Genomic DNA, 15278 nt, shown 5'->3' on the forward strand with positions numbered 1-15278 from the left:
GAGTGAGTAGTGTTGAGACGGAGAAGAGTGAGACGGAGAAGAGTGAGTAGTGTTGAGACGGAGAAGAGTGAGACGGAGAAGAGTGAGTACTGTTGAGATGGAGAAGAGTGAGTAGTGTTGAGACGGAGAAGAGTGAGACGGAGAAGAGTGAGACGGAGAAGAGTGAGACGGAGAAGAGTGAGACGGAGAAGAGTGAGACGGAGAAGAGTGAGACGGAGAAGAGTGAGACGGAGAAGAGTGAGTAGTGTTGAGACGGAGAAGAGTGAGTAGTGTTGAGACGGAGAAGAGTGAGTAGTGTTGAGACGGAGAAGAGTGAGTAGTGTTGAGACGGAGAAGAGTGAGTAGTGTTGAGACGGAGAAGAGTGAGTAGTGTTGAGACGGAGAAGAGTGAGTACTGTTGAGACGGAGAAGAGTGAGTAGTGTTGAGACGGAGAAGAGTGAGACGGAGAAGAGTGAGTAGTGTTGAGACGGAGAAGAGTGAGACGGAGAAGAGTGAGTAGTGTTGAGACGGAGAAGAGTGAGACGGAGAAGAGTGAGTACTGTTGAGATGGAGAAGAGTGAGTAGTGTTGAGACGGAGAAGAGTGAGACGGAGAAGAGTGAGTAGTGTTGAGACGGAGAAGAGTGAGTAGTGTTGAGACGGAGAAGAGTGAGTAGTGTTGAGACGGAGAAGAGTGAGTAGTGTTGAGACGGAGAAGAGTGAGTAGTGTTGAGACGGAGAAGAGTGAGACGGAGAAGAGTGAGTAGTGTTGAGACGGAGAAGAGTGAGTAGTGTTGAGACGGAGAAGAGTGAGTAGTGTTGAGACGGAGAAGAGTGAGTAGTGTTGAGACTGAGAAGAGTGAGTAGTGTTGAGATGGAGAAGAGTGAGTAATGTTGAGATGGAGAAGAGTGAGTAGTGCTGAGATGGAGAAGAGTGAGTAGTGTTGAGAAGAGTGAGTAGTGTTGAGATGGAGAAGAGTGAGTACTGTTGAGATGGAGAAGAGTGAGTACTGTTGAGACGGAGAAGAGTGAGTACTGTTGAGATGGAGAAGAGTGAGTAGTGTTGAGACGGAGAAGAGTGAGACGGAGAAGAGTGAGTACTGTTGAGATGGAGAAGAGTGAGTAGTGTTGAGACGGAGAAGAGTGAGACGGAGAAGAGTGAGTAGTGTTGAGACGGAGAAGAGTGAGACGGAGAAGAGTGAGTAGTGTTGAGACGGAGAAGAGTGAGACGGAGAAGAGTGAGTACTGTTGAGATGGAGAAGAGTGAGTAGTGTTGAGACGGAGAAGAGTGAGACGGAGAAGAGTGAGACGGAGAAGAGTGAGACGGAGAAGAGTGAGACGGAGAAGAGTGAGACGGAGAAGAGTGAGACGGAGAAGAGTGAGACGGAGAAGAGTGAGACGGAGAAGAGTGAGACGGAGAAGAGTGAGTAGTGTTGAGACGGAGAAGAGTGAGTAGTGTTGAGACGGAGAAGAGTGAGTAGTGTTGAGACGGAGAAGAGTGAGTAGTGTTGAGACGGAGAAGAGTGAGTAGTGTTGAGACGGAGAAGAGTGAGTAGTAGGGGTGTAACGGTACGTGTATTCGTACCGGACCGTTTCGGTACAGGGCTTTCGGTTCGGTGCACGTGTGTACCGAATGACTGAATGCAATATTTTGTGTGCGGAACATAGGTACATTTTCGTGTTTCCACACGAACATATTAAGTGGCGGAAGCCTTCGCGTTCAGCGCAAATCCCGCCCTGCAGCGGATTCTAAAGTTTTACCAGAGCCCGTCTGGTTTTAGTTTTACCCGTCGTCACTGTAACCTAAACCAATGAAATCGACAGCAAAAGCTTTTCCGCTCCGCCTCCGTGTGCGCCGCCGCACTCTCCGTTCCGTGTGTGTGTGTGTGTGTGTGTGTGTGTGTGTGTGTGTGTGTGTGTGTGTGTCTGCGCGCTGCGCTCTGCGCTCTCTGCTCAATGTTCGACTCCGTGTTTGCGCTGCGCGTTCTGCTCTGTCGTTAACGGCCCAAACACTCCAATCATGTACCGATCACGCACTGGAAAAGCAAAGTCCCTTCAAATAAGGTGAAATTTCTCAGTAGTAGACTTCTGTTTGCTGAGCTGGTATAGTCACGCTAGCAACAATGGTAAAATGACCTGCTCTGATCACATGCTCTGGTAATAATAGCTTTGTAGGAATATATTTTATTTTGATAATTAGTAAAAAAATGGGAAAAAAAATCTTAAATTGATTGTTGATTGATTATTGAAAAAGAATAATACATTGATATATATGTTTAATATTATTTTAATATAGGGCTATTTTCTGTTCCTTTTTTTCCCCGGTGTTTCATTTAATTAGGTGATTCTAAGTTTAATTATTGATGATTACAAGCTTGGAGGAATTGCAATTAATTACAGCAAATTGTGCAATTAAAGTTAATTTTTTTCCCAGTCTTAATTTTTAAATATGAGCAGGCCTACAAGCTGGGATTGGTAATGCTGCACTGTAATCATAGTTATTCATTTATATTTTTCATTAAATTTATTATGTGATATTGGTTTGAGACTGAGAGTATTTTATTAAGTGGAGAACTTTGCAGCAGTATTTTATTTCTTATTCTTTTTTTTATTTTATATATATTTTATTAAAAAGTGTTTAAAAAAAGTGTAAACAAATTGTTAAAAAAAGTTTATAGTAATAAACAACCTGCAGTTTAATGTTTGCATTTCTTTCCCTTACTGTACCGAAAATAAACCGAACCGTGACTTTAAAACCGAGGTACGTACCGAACCGTGATTTTTGTGTACCGTTACACCCCTAGTGAGTAGTGTTGAGACGGAGAAGAGTGAGTACTGTTGAGACGGAGAAGAGTGAGTAGTGTTGAGACGGAGAAGAGTGAGACGGAGAAGAGTGAGTAGTGTTGAGACGGAGAAGAGTGAGACGGAGAAGAGTGAGTAGTGTTGAGACGGAGAAGAGTGAGACGGAGAAGAGTGAGTACTGTTGAGATGGAGAAGAGTGAGTAGTGTTGAGACGGAGAAGAGTGAGTAGTGTTGAGACGGAGAAGAGTGAGTAGTGTTGAGACGGAGAAGAGTGAGTAGTGTTGAGACGGAGAAGAGTGAGTAGTGTTGAGACGGAGAAGAGTGAGTAGTGTTGAGACGGAGAAGAGTGAGTAGTGTTGAGACGGAGAAGAGTGAGACGGAGAAGAGTGAGTAGTGTTGAGACGGAGAAGAGTGAGTAGTGTTGAGACGGAGAAGAGTGAGTAGTGTTGAGACGGAGAAGAGTGAGTAGTGTTGAGACTGAGAAGAGTGAGTAGTGTTGAGATGGAGAAGAGTGAGTAATGTTGAGATGGAGAAGAGTGAGTAGTGCTGAGATGGAGAAGAGTGAGTAGTGTTGAGAAGAGTGAGTAGTGTTGAGAAGAGTGAGTAGTGTTGAGAAGAGTGAGTAGTGTTGAGAAGAGTGAGTAGTGTTGAGAAGAGTGAGTAGTGTTGAGAAGAGTGAGTAGTGTTGAGAAGAGTGAGTAGTGTTGAGATGGAGAAGAGTGAGTACTGTTGAGACGGAGAAGAGTGAGTAGTGTTGAGATGGAGAAGAGTGAGTAGTGTTGAGATGGAGAAGAGTGAGTAGTGTTGAGATGGAGAAGAGTGAGTAGTGTTGAGATGGAGAAGAGTGAGTAATGTTGAGACGGAGAAGAGTGAGTAGTGTTGAGACGGAGAAGAGCGAGTAGTGTTGAGAAGAGTGAGTAGTGTTGAGACGGAGAAGAGTGAGTAGTGCTGAGATGGAGAAGAGTGAGTAGTGTTGAGAAGAGTGAGTAGTGTTGAGATGGAGAAGAGTGAGTACTGTTGAGATGGAGAAGAGTGAGTACTGTTGAGATGGAGAAGAGTGAGTACTGTTGAGACGGAGAAGAGTGAGTACTGTTGAGATGGAGAAGAGTGAGTAGTGTTGAGACGGAGAAGAGTGAGACGGAGAAGAGTGAGTACTGTTGAGATGGAGAAGAGTGAGTAGTGTTGAGATGGAGAAGAGTGAGTAATGTTGAGATGGAGAAGAGTGAGTAGTGCTGAGATGGAGAAGAGTGAGTAGTGTTGAGAAGAGTGAGTAGTGTTGAGAAGAGTGAGTAGTGTTGAGAAGAGTGAGTAGTGTTGAGAAGAGTGAGTAGTGTTGAGAAGAGTGAGTAGTGTTGAGAAGAGTGAGTAGTGTTGAGAAGAGTGAGTAGTGTTGAGATGGAGAAGAGTGAGTACTGTTGAGACGGAGAAGAGTGAGTAGTGTTGAGAAGAGTGAGTAGTGTTGAGATGGAGAAGAGTGAGTAGTGTTGAGATGGAGAAGAGTGAGTAGTGTTGAGATGGAGAAGAGTGAGTAGTGTTGAGATGGAGAAGAGTGAGTAATGTTGAGACGGAGAAGAGTGAGTAGTGTTGAGACGGAGAAGAGCGAGTAGTGTTGAGAAGAGTGAGTAGTGTTGAGACGGAGAAGAGTGAGTAGTGCTGAGATGGAGAAGAGTGAGTAGTGTTGAGAAGAGTGAGTAGTGTTGAGATGGAGAAGAGTGAGTACTGTTGAGATGGAGAAGAGTGAGTACTGTTGAGATGGAGAAGAGTGAGTACTGTTGAGACGGAGAAGAGTGAGTACTGTTGAGACGGAGAAGAGTGAGTAGTGTTGAGACGGAGAAGAGTGAGACGGAGAAGAGTGAGTACTGTTGAGATGGAGAAGAGTGAGTAGTGTTGAGACGGAGAAGAGTGAGACGGAGAAGAGTGAGTAGTGTTGAGACGGAGAAGAGTGAGACGGAGAAGAGTGAGTAGTGTTGAGACGGAGAAGAGTGAGACGGAGAAGAGTGAGTACTGTTGAGATGGAGAAGAGTGAGTAGTGTTGAGACGGAGAAGAGTGAGACGGAGAAGAGTGAGTAGTGTTGAGACGGAGAAGAGTGAGTAGTGTTGAGACGGAGAAGAGTGAGTAGTGTTGAGACGGAGAAGAGTGAGTAGTGTTGAGACGGAGAAGAGTGAGTAGTGTTGAGACGGAGAAGAGTGAGACGGAGAAGAGTGAGTAGTGTTGAGACGGAGAAGAGTGAGACGGAGAAGAGTGAGTACTGTTGAGATGGAGAAGAGTGAGTAGTGTTGAGACGGAGAAGAGTGAGACGGAGAAGAGTGAGTAGTGTTGAGACGGAGAAGAGTGAGTAGTGTTGAGACGGAGAAGAGTGAGACGGAGAAGAGTGAGTAGTGTTGAGACGGAGAAGAGTGAGTAGTGTTGAGACGGAGAAGAGTGAGTACTGTTGAGATGGAGAAGAGTGAGTAGTGTTGAGATGGAAAAGAGTGAATAGTGTTGAGATGGAGAAGAGCGAGTAGTGTTGAGAAGAGCGAGTAGTGTTGAGAAGAGCGAGTAGTGTTGAGAAGAGCGAGTAGTGTTGAGAAGAGCGAGTAGTGTTGAGAAGAGCGAGTAGTGTTGAGAAGAGCGAGTAGTGTTGAGAAGAGCGAGTAGTGTTGAGAAGAGCGAGTAGTGTTGAGAAGAGTGAGTAGTGTTGAGAAGAGTGAGTAGTGTTGAGAAGAGTGAGTAGTGTTGAGAAGAGTGAGTAATGTTGAGACGGAGAAGAGTGAGTAGTGTTGAGATGGAGAAGAGTGAGTACTGTTGAGATGGAGAAGAGTGAGTACTGTTGAGACGGAGAAGAGTGAGTACTGTTGAGATGGAGAAGAGTGAGTAGTGTTGAGACGGAGAAGAGTGAGACGGAGAAGAGTGAGTACTGTTGAGATGGAGAAGAGTGAGTACTGTTGAGATGGAGAAGAGTGAGTACTGTTGAGACGGAGAAGAGTGAGTACTGTTGAGATGGAGAAGAGTGAGTAGTGTTGAGACGGAGAAGAGTGAGACGGAGAAGAGTGAGTACTGTTGAGATGGAGAAGAGTGAGTAGTGTTGAGATGGAGAAGAGTGAGTAATGTTGAGATGGAGAAGAGTGAGTAGTGCTGAGATGGAGAAGAGTGAGTAGTGTTGAGAAGAGTGAGTAGTGTTGAGAAGAGTGAGTAGTGTTGAGAAGAGTGAGTAGTGTTGAGAAGAGTGAGTAGTGTTGAGAAGAGTGAGTAGTGTTGAGAAGAGTGAGTAGTGTTGAGATGGAGAAGAGTGAGTACTGTTGAGACGGAGAAGAGTGAGACGGAGAAGAGTGAGTAGTGTTGAGACGGAGAAGAGTGAGACGGAGAAGAGTGAGTAGTGTTGAGACGGAGAAGAGTGAGACGGAGAAGAGTGAGTACTGTTGAGATGGAGAAGAGTGAGTAGTGTTGAGACGGAGAAGAGTGAGACGGAGAAGAGTGAGTAGTGTTGAGACGGAGAAGAGTGAGTAGTGTTGAGACGGAGAAGAGTGAGTAGTGTTGAGACGGAGAAGAGTGAGTAGTGTTGAGACGGAGAAGAGTGAGACGGAGAAGAGTGAGTAGTGTTGAGACGGAGAAGAGTGAGACGGAGAAGAGTGAGTAGTGTTGAGACGGAGAAGAGTGAGACGGAGAAGAGTGAGTACTGTTGAGATGGAGAAGAGTGAGTAGTGTTGAGACGGAGAAGAGTGAGACGGAGAAGAGTGAGTAGTGTTGAGACGGAGAAGAGTGAGTAGTGTTGAGACGGAGAAGAGTGAGACGGAGAAGAGTGAGTAGTGTTGAGACGGAGAAGAGTGAGTAGTGTTGAGACGGAGAAGAGTGAGTACTGTTGAGATGGAGAAGAGTGAGTACTGTTGAGATGGAGAAGAGTGAGTACTGTTGAGACGGAGAAGAGTGAGTACTGTTGAGATGGAGAAGAGTGAGTAGTGTTGAGACGGAGAAGAGTGAGACGGAGAAGAGTGAGTACTGTTGAGATGGAGAAGAGTGAGTAGTGTTGAGATGGAGAAGAGTGAGTAATGTTGAGATGGAGAAGAGTGAGTAGTGCTGAGATGGAGAAGAGTGAGTAGTGTTGAGAAGAGTGAGTAGTGTTGAGAAGAGTGAGTAGTGTTGAGAAGAGTGAGTAGTGTTGAGAAGAGTGAGTAGTGTTGAGAAGAGTGAGTAGTGTTGAGAAGAGTGAGTAGTGTTGAGAAGAGTGAGTAGTGTTGAGAAGAGTGAGTAGTGTTGAGAAGAGTGAGTAGTGTTGAGAAGAGTGAGTAGTGTTGAGAAGAGTGAGTAGTGTTGAGAAGAGTGAGTAGTGTTGAGATGGAGAAGAGTGAGTACTGTTGAGACGGAGAAGAGTGAGTAGTGTTGAGAAGAGTGAGTAGTGTTGAGATGGAGAAGAGTGAGTAGTGTTGAGATGGAGAAGAGTGAGTAGTGTTGAGATGGAGAAGAGTGAGTAGTGTTGAGATGGAGAAGAGTGAGTAATGTTGAGACGGAGAAGAGTGAGTAGTGTTGAGACGGAGAAGAGCGAGTAGTGTTGAGAAGAGTGAGTAGTGTTGAGACGGAGAAGAGTGAGTAGTGCTGAGATGGAGAAGAGTGAGTAGTGTTGAGAAGAGTGAGTAGTGTTGAGATGGAGAAGAGTGAGTACTGTTGAGATGGAGAAGAGTGAGTACTGTTGAGATGGAGAAGAGTGAGTACTGTTGAGACGGAGAAGAGTGAGTACTGTTGAGATGGAGAAGAGTGAGTAGTGTTGAGACGGAGAAGAGTGAGACGGAGAAGAGTGAGTACTGTTGAGATGGAGAAGAGTGAGTAGTGTTGAGACGGAGAAGAGTGAGACGGAGAAGAGTGAGTAGTGTTGAGACGGAGAAGAGTGAGACGGAGAAGAGTGAGTAGTGTTGAGACGGAGAAGAGTGAGACGGAGAAGAGTGAGTACTGTTGAGATGGAGAAGAGTGAGTAGTGTTGAGACGGAGAAGAGTGAGACGGAGAAGAGTGAGTAGTGTTGAGACGGAGAAGAGTGAGTAGTGTTGAGACGGAGAAGAGTGAGTAGTGTTGAGACGGAGAAGAGTGAGTAGTGTTGAGACGGAGAAGAGTGAGTAGTGTTGAGACGGAGAAGAGTGAGACGGAGAAGAGTGAGTAGTGTTGAGACGGAGAAGAGTGAGACGGAGAAGAGTGAGTACTGTTGAGATGGAGAAGAGTGAGTAGTGTTGAGACGGAGAAGAGTGAGACGGAGAAGAGTGAGTAGTGTTGAGACGGAGAAGAGTGAGTAGTGTTGAGACGGAGAAGAGTGAGACGGAGAAGAGTGAGTAGTGTTGAGACGGAGAAGAGTGAGTAGTGTTGAGACGGAGAAGAGTGAGTACTGTTGAGATGGAGAAGAGTGAGTAGTGTTGAGATGGAAAAGAGTGAATAGTGTTGAGATGGAGAAGAGCGAGTAGTGTTGAGAAGAGCGAGTAGTGTTGAGAAGAGCGAGTAGTGTTGAGAAGAGCGAGTAGTGTTGAGAAGAGCGAGTAGTGTTGAGAAGAGTGAGTAGTGTTGAGAAGAGTGAGTAGTGTTGAGAAGAGTGAGTAGTGTTGAGAAGAGTGAGTAATGTTGAGACGGAGAAGAGTGAGTAGTGTTGAGATGGAGAAGAGTGAGTACTGTTGAGATGGAGAAGAGTGAGTACTGTTGAGACGGAGAAGAGTGAGTACTGTTGAGATGGAGAAGAGTGAGTAGTGTTGAGACGGAGAAGAGTGAGACGGAGAAGAGTGAGTACTGTTGAGATGGAGAAGAGTGAGTACTGTTGAGATGGAGAAGAGTGAGTACTGTTGAGACGGAGAAGAGTGAGTACTGTTGAGATGGAGAAGAGTGAGTAGTGTTGAGACGGAGAAGAGTGAGATGGAGAAGAGTGAGTACTGTTGAGATGGAGAAGAGTGAGTAGTGTTGAGATGGAGAAGAGTGAGTAATGTTGAGATGGAGAAGAGTGAGTAGTGCTGAGATGGAGAAGAGTGAGTAGTGTTGAGAAGAGTGAGTAGTGTTGAGAAGAGTGAGTAGTGTTGAGAAGAGTGAGTAGTGTTGAGAAGAGTGAGTAGTGTTGAGAAGAGTGAGTAGTGTTGAGAAGAGTGAGTAGTGTTGAGAAGAGTGAGTAGTGTTGAGAAGAGTGAGTAGTGTTGAGAAGAGTGAGTAGTGTTGAGAAGAGTGAGTAGTGTTGAGATGGAGAAGAGTGAGTACTGTTGAGACGGAGAAGAGTGAGACGGAGAAGAGTGAGTAGTGTTGAGACGGAGAAGAGTGAGACGGAGAAGAGTGAGTAGTGTTGAGACGGAGAAGAGTGAGACGGAGAAGAGTGAGTACTGTTGAGATGGAGAAGAGTGAGTAGTGTTGAGACGGAGAAGAGTGAGACGGAGAAGAGTGAGTAGTGTTGAGACGGAGAAGAGTGAGTAGTGTTGAGACGGAGAAGAGTGAGTAGTGTTGAGACGGAGAAGAGTGAGTAGTGTTGAGACGGAGAAGAGTGAGACGGAGAAGAGTGAGTAGTGTTGAGACGGAGAAGAGTGAGACGGAGAAGAGTGAGTAGTGTTGAGACGGAGAAGAGTGAGACGGAGAAGAGTGAGTACTGTTGAGATGGAGAAGAGTGAGTAGTGTTGAGACGGAGAAGAGTGAGACGGAGAAGAGTGAGTAGTGTTGAGACGGAGAAGAGTGAGTAGTGTTGAGACGGAGAAGAGTGAGACGGAGAAGAGTGAGTAGTGTTGAGACGGAGAAGAGTGAGTAGTGTTGAGACGGAGAAGAGTGAGTACTGTTGAGATGGAGAAGAGTGAGTAGTGTTGAGATGGAAAAGAGTGAATAGTGTTGAGATGGAGAAGAGCGAGTAGTGTTGAGAAGAGTGAGTAGTGTTGAGAAGAGTGAGTAGTGTTGAGAAGAGTGAGTAGTGTTGAGAAGAGTGAGTAGTGTTGAGAAGAGTGAGTAGTGTTGAGAAGAGTGAGTAGTGTTGAGAAGAGTGTAGTGAGTAGTGTTGAGAAGAGTGTTGAGAAGAGTGAGTAGTGTTGAGAAGAGTGAGTAGTGTTGAGAAGAGTGAGTAGTGTTGAGAAGAGTGAGTAGTGTTGAGAAGAGTGAGTAGTGTTGAGAAGAGTGAGTAGTGTTGAGTAGTGTTGAGAAGAGTGAGTAGTGTTGAGAAGAGTGAGTAGTGTTGAGACCGAGAAGAGTGAGTACTGTTGAGACGGAGAAGAGTGAGTACTGTTGAGACGGAGAAGAGTGAGTAGTGTTGAGACGGAGAAGAGTGAGTAGTGTTGAGACGGAGAAGAGTGAGTAGTGTTGAGACGGAGAAGAGTGAGTACTGTTGAGACGGAGAAGAGTGAGTACTGTTGAGACGGAGAAGAGTGAGTACTGTTGAGACGGAGAAGAGTGAGACGGAGAAGAGTGAGTAGTGTTGAGACGGAGAAGAGTGAGTAGTGTTGAGACGGAGAAGAGTGAGTACTGTTGAGACGGAGAAGAGTGAGTAGTGTTGAGACGGAGAAGAGTGAGTAGTGTTGAGACGGAGAAGAGTGAGTACTGTTGAGACGGAGAAGAGTGAGTAGTGTTGAGACGGAGAAGAGTGAGTAGTGTTGAGACGGAGAAGAGTGAGTAGTGTTGAGACGGAGAAGAGTGAGTAGTGTTGAGACGGAGAAGAGTGAGTAGTGTTGAGACGGAGAAGAGTGAGTAGTGTTGAGACGGAGAAGAGTGAGTAGTGTTGAGACGGAGAAGAGTGAGTAGTGTTGAGACGGAGAAGAGTGAGTACTGTTGAGACGGAGAAGAGTGAGTAGTGTTGAGACGGAGAAGAGTGAGACGGAGAAGAGTGAGTAGTGTTGAGACGGAGAAGAGTGAGTAGTGTTGAGACGGAGAAGAGTGAGTAGTGTTGAGACGGAGAAGAGTGAGTACTGTTGAGACGGAGAAGAGTGAGTAGTGTTGAGATGGAGAAGAGTGAGTAGTGTTGCGTGTGTGTGTGTGTGTTGGTGCAGGTCAGGTGACATGACTCCTCGCGCTGGTTAGGGTAGAAGAGTGAGTAGTGTTGAGTATTGTGTGTGTGTTCATCAGGTCAGGTGACTCCTCACGCTCCCGATGGGAAGAAGCTCCAGCAGACCGTCACCAACTACGCCTCAGTGGAATGTGGAGCCAAGATCCTGTCCTCCAACCCGGAGGCCAAGGTGCAGCTCCTCACACACTCACACACACACACACACACACACACACACTCTCTCTCTCTTTCTCTCTCTCTCACTCTCTCACTTTCTCACACACACACACACACTCACGCTGAGAACTGGCTGTGTTTCACTCCGTGTGTGTGTGTTTTCCAGAGCACTTCAGCCGTTCTGATGGAGAACATGGACATGTACATGCTGAACCCCTGCAATAACAAGATCTGGTCAGCTGGTTTATATATCTCACATCAAACTACTCCAACTGAAGAGTGTTGTGTGTTTAAATGAGTATTTTTCTGAAGATCATCTCAAGTGTGTGAAATCCACCAGCAGCGCTCAAAAGATTGGATAATTACTGTTTTAATGTTTCTGAAAGAGTCTCTTCTGCTCACCAAGGCTGCGTTTATTTCAAAAATACAGTACAATAGTGAAATATTCCAGTGTAAATCAGCTGTTCTCTATGTGAATATATAGTAAAGTGTAATTTATTCCTGTGATCAAAGCTGAATTTTCAGCATCATTACTCCAGTCTTCAGTGTCACATGATCCTTCAGAAATCACTCTAATATGATGTCAGCATTGACTGTGATTCCTGACCCAGAGAACACTCTTTGTCTTTTTCATTGGTGGATCTCAGGAGGGGGTGGGGTTTAGCTCAGCTCATTAGCAGTGAATGTCTCTGTGTGTGTGTGTGTTGGGCAGGTTCATCATCGAGCTCTGTCAGCCCATCCAGGTCAAGCAGCTGGACATCGCCAACTTTGAGATCTTCTCCTCAAACCCCAGAGACTTCCTGGTCTCCATCAGCGACAGGTCAGTGTGTCAGATCTGTGAGTGAGTGAGTGTGTGTGTGTGTGTGTGTTTTGTGTGTGTGTGTGTTTTGAGTGTGTGTGTGTAGCATATTTTTCATGGCTTGTTCACTCAGATATCCAAACAAGAAGTGGGTGAAGCTGGGGACGTTCCACGCGCGTGACGAGCGGACGGTGCAGAGCTTCCCTCTCGATGAGCATCTGTTCGCCAAGTTCGTCAAGGTGAGTGTGAGTGTGAGTGTGAGTGTGAGTGAGAGAGTGAGTGAGAGAGTGAGTGAGAGAGTGAGTGAGAGAGTGAGTGTGAGTGAGTGTGTGTTAGGGCTGTACGATATTGGGAAAAAATGACATTGCGATATTTTATTTTTCTGCGATATGAAATGAAATCTAATCTAATTTTTTCTTACAAACAAATATGGGGTAAGCACACTTACATTCTCATTTTAAATTATTTAAACATCAGAGTATTATTTAAATTAGAGTAAATGATTTGTTTGTAACTTTAGGATATGGTTTGAATTGTTAAAATTAGTTAATGTATCTAATAAATAACATGAACTTACCATGAGCAATACTTTTGTTACTGTATTTATTAATCTTTGTTTATCTTAGTTTATAAAAATACAGCTGTTCATTGTTTGGTAATGTTACTTCACAGTGCATTAACTATGTTAACACATACTGTACAACTTTTGATTTCAATAAGGCTATAGCCTAAATGTTGAAATGAACAATGTTGTAGAAGTGCAGTTTACTAATAGTAAATGTTAACTAATGTAGTTAAATAGTTTAATAAATAGAACATTATTGTAAAGTGTTACAGATTTATTATACACCAATTCAGACGTCTCGTGAGTTCGGTGTTGGACAGGTCAGTTGTTTAAACCATTCATTAAATTGAATCGGTTCAAAGGAATCATTAGTTCGCGAATCGGACATGTAGTCTACGGCACGCGTTGTGTAATTATCTCAGCAGTTTAGGATATCGCACAAGATGTGTCAACACAGAAAACATTTCATCACTGGATAGTTTTTTTTTTTTTTTTTTTTTACACCATCGTGTCAATTGATTTTGATTAATATGCGCATAGGAGAGAGAGAGCAAGACAGCGCTCGTGTTGTTTGAAGACGGTGAAGGTGAGCGCGCGCGGCCGGGGGTCTCTCGCTCTCGCTCTGCTCGTTCTTATATGCGCCCTGTTAAACTGACAGGACTTAAAAACACATGCAAATGATAAACTTTCACTCTATGATGGTTAAGATGTGCAATTAATCCGCGAATCACATGCGTCAAGGGCCGGGGAGCAGCTGGCCCGTACGGTTAATGAATCATGGATTAACTACGACAGCCTACATCGCACATCCTGCGACGTGACTCGTGGATTCGCACATCGCGATATTGATGCTTAATAGGGATGGGCATCTCCATAACTAAGGCCGATACGATACGCATCTCGATGCATAGCCAACGATACGATACATTAAAGATACATATAAGCAGCTACCGATGCGATGCGATACGATTCACTACTATTACGATGTGGTGCGATACGATTTCGATGCGATTCAGCGCGATGCGATTCAATGTAATATGATGCTATGCAAGATAGTTAACTTTTATTTATTTTAAAATAAAATATCAGACATACAGCAAATCATAAAGTAGCTTAAGTGCCTGACTTTTAATGGCTCTTTCACAAACAAAAAATTTGTTTTTCACAAAAAAAAATAATATATTTTTTCAGCTGAAAGAAGATGCTGTTTTAACCCTTTCATGCATGAATTATGATAACCTCAGTCAGTATTTTTTTTCCTATGTGTTTTTATTGCTCTTAGGGCATGAAAAACAAGAATTTATTATTATTTTATTTTTTTACACATTTTTCAAAGAGATCTTCAGATGTCCACTTGAGTGGACAGCATGCGGTTATGGTTTAAACTTAAGATATACTATATTAAATATAAGACAATAATCAAACAGATAAAGTGTGTGAATTTAACAAACTAATCAATACAATTATATCAAATCATGTGAAAACTATAAAATATATACAAAAAATATAAATGCTAAATATTGCAAAGGCTTCATACAACTTCATACAAGTTGCACTTCGCGTTTCTTTGATATCAGAACATGAGGACGTGATTCCATCAGAATTTTCTACAGTCTGTCAAGGTACAACTGTGGGCACTCAGATGCTCCCTCCAGTGCACCAGAGTATTGAGATTTACCCTTATTAGCTGATAATTCTGATTATGTTCAAGATGGACATGCACATTTCTATCATAGCCCTCCTCTGAGAAAACCTAGCGATACGTTTTTTCAATCTCATCTGAAATGATCAGTGTTGGGGGAAACGCATTACAAGTAACATGCATAACGCAATCAGATTACTTTTGATGTTATGAGTAAAAAAACGCATTACAATAACGTGCATTACGTAATCAGATTATTTTTTTATCTAACAACTAAAGTAATGCATTACAAGTGTCATACATTATGTAATCACATGACTTTTTTCGATGTCAATGAAAATGACATTCTAATAATACAAGTACATTTATTTACAGTAAAAAGTCACTGCAGATTAAGTTTTTAAGTTTTACATTTTATAAAAAAAATTATAATTATGAATTGTAGTGAGTGAGTGTGTGAGAATGAGAGTGAGTGAGTGAGTGTGTGTGTGTGTGAGTGAGTGAGTGTGAGAGAGTGAGTGTGTGAGAATGAGTGTGTGTGTGAGAATGAGACTGAGTGAGTGAGTGTGTGAGAGAGTGAGAGTGTGAGAGTGTGTGTGCGTGTGTGAGAGAGTGATTGAGTGAGTGTGAGTGAGTGTGAGTGAGAGTGAGTGAGTGTGAGAGTGTGAGAGTGTGAGAGTGTGAGAGTGTGAGAGTGTGAGAGTGTGAGTGTGTGAGTGTGAGAGAGTGAGAGTGAGTGTGAGTGAGTGAGTGTGAGTGAGTGAGTGAGTGTGAGTGTGTGAGAGAGTGAGAGTGTGTGAGAGTGTGAGTGAGTGAGTGAGTGAGTGAGTGTGAGAGTGAGTGAGTGTGAGAGTGAGTGAGTGTGAGAGTGAGTGAGTGTGAGAGTGAGTGAGTGTGAGAGTGAGTGAGTGTGAGAGTGAGTGAGAGAGTGAGAGAGTGAGAGTGTGAGAGAGTGAGTGTGAGAGTGAGTGAGTGTGAGAGTGAGTGAGTGTGAGTGTGTGAGAGTGTGAGTGAGTGAGTGAGTGAGTGAGTGAGTGTGAGAGTGAGTGAGTGTGAGAGTGAGTGAGTGTGAGAGTGAGTGAGTGTGAGAGTGAGTGAGTGTGAGAGTGAGTGAGTGTGAGAGTGAGTGAGTGTGAGAGTGTGTGAGTGTGAGTGTGAGAGTGAGTAAGACCAGTGTGAGGTCTGCTGTCCCATCATGTCCTTCTCTCAGCTCTCTCTTTCTTCTGCATCAGATGTTCACCAGATACATCAAGGTTAGTGTGTGTGAATGGCTTGAGCTGGGTTTGCTGACTGTGCGAGCACACACACACACACACACACACACACACACACACAAGCTCTTTTGTCAAGGAGCTTTGACCAAAAAAA

General features: G+C 44.1%; 1 protein-coding gene across 5 annotated transcripts in view; it reads left to right on the forward strand.

Annotated features, from left to right (window-relative positions):
• Nucleotides 1–15278, forward strand: part of LOC311086973 (SUN domain-containing ossification factor) — a 52769-nt gene that overhangs the window by 23861 nt on the left and 13630 nt on the right. For 2 of the 5 annotated variants that reach the window (XM_084120224.1, XM_084120223.1), the window contains 5 exons: nucleotides 10808–10917; nucleotides 11071–11138; nucleotides 11617–11724; nucleotides 11837–11942; nucleotides 15143–15163. In XM_084120224.1, the coding sequence (XP_083976350.1) occupies nucleotides 10808–10917; nucleotides 11071–11138; nucleotides 11617–11724; nucleotides 11837–11942; nucleotides 15143–15163 (413 nt within the window). The remainder of the gene's footprint in view (nucleotides 1–10807; nucleotides 10918–11070; nucleotides 11139–11616; nucleotides 11725–11836; nucleotides 11943–15142; nucleotides 15164–15278) is intronic. The other 3 variants (XM_084120226.1, XM_084120225.1, XM_084120222.1) reach the window with 2 other exon arrangements.

Source organism: Abramis brama (genome assembly GCF_963993115.1).
Source record: "Abramis brama genome assembly, chromosome: 7".
NCBI classification, from domain to species: Eukaryota; Metazoa; Chordata; class Actinopteri; order Cypriniformes; family Leuciscidae; genus Abramis; species Abramis brama.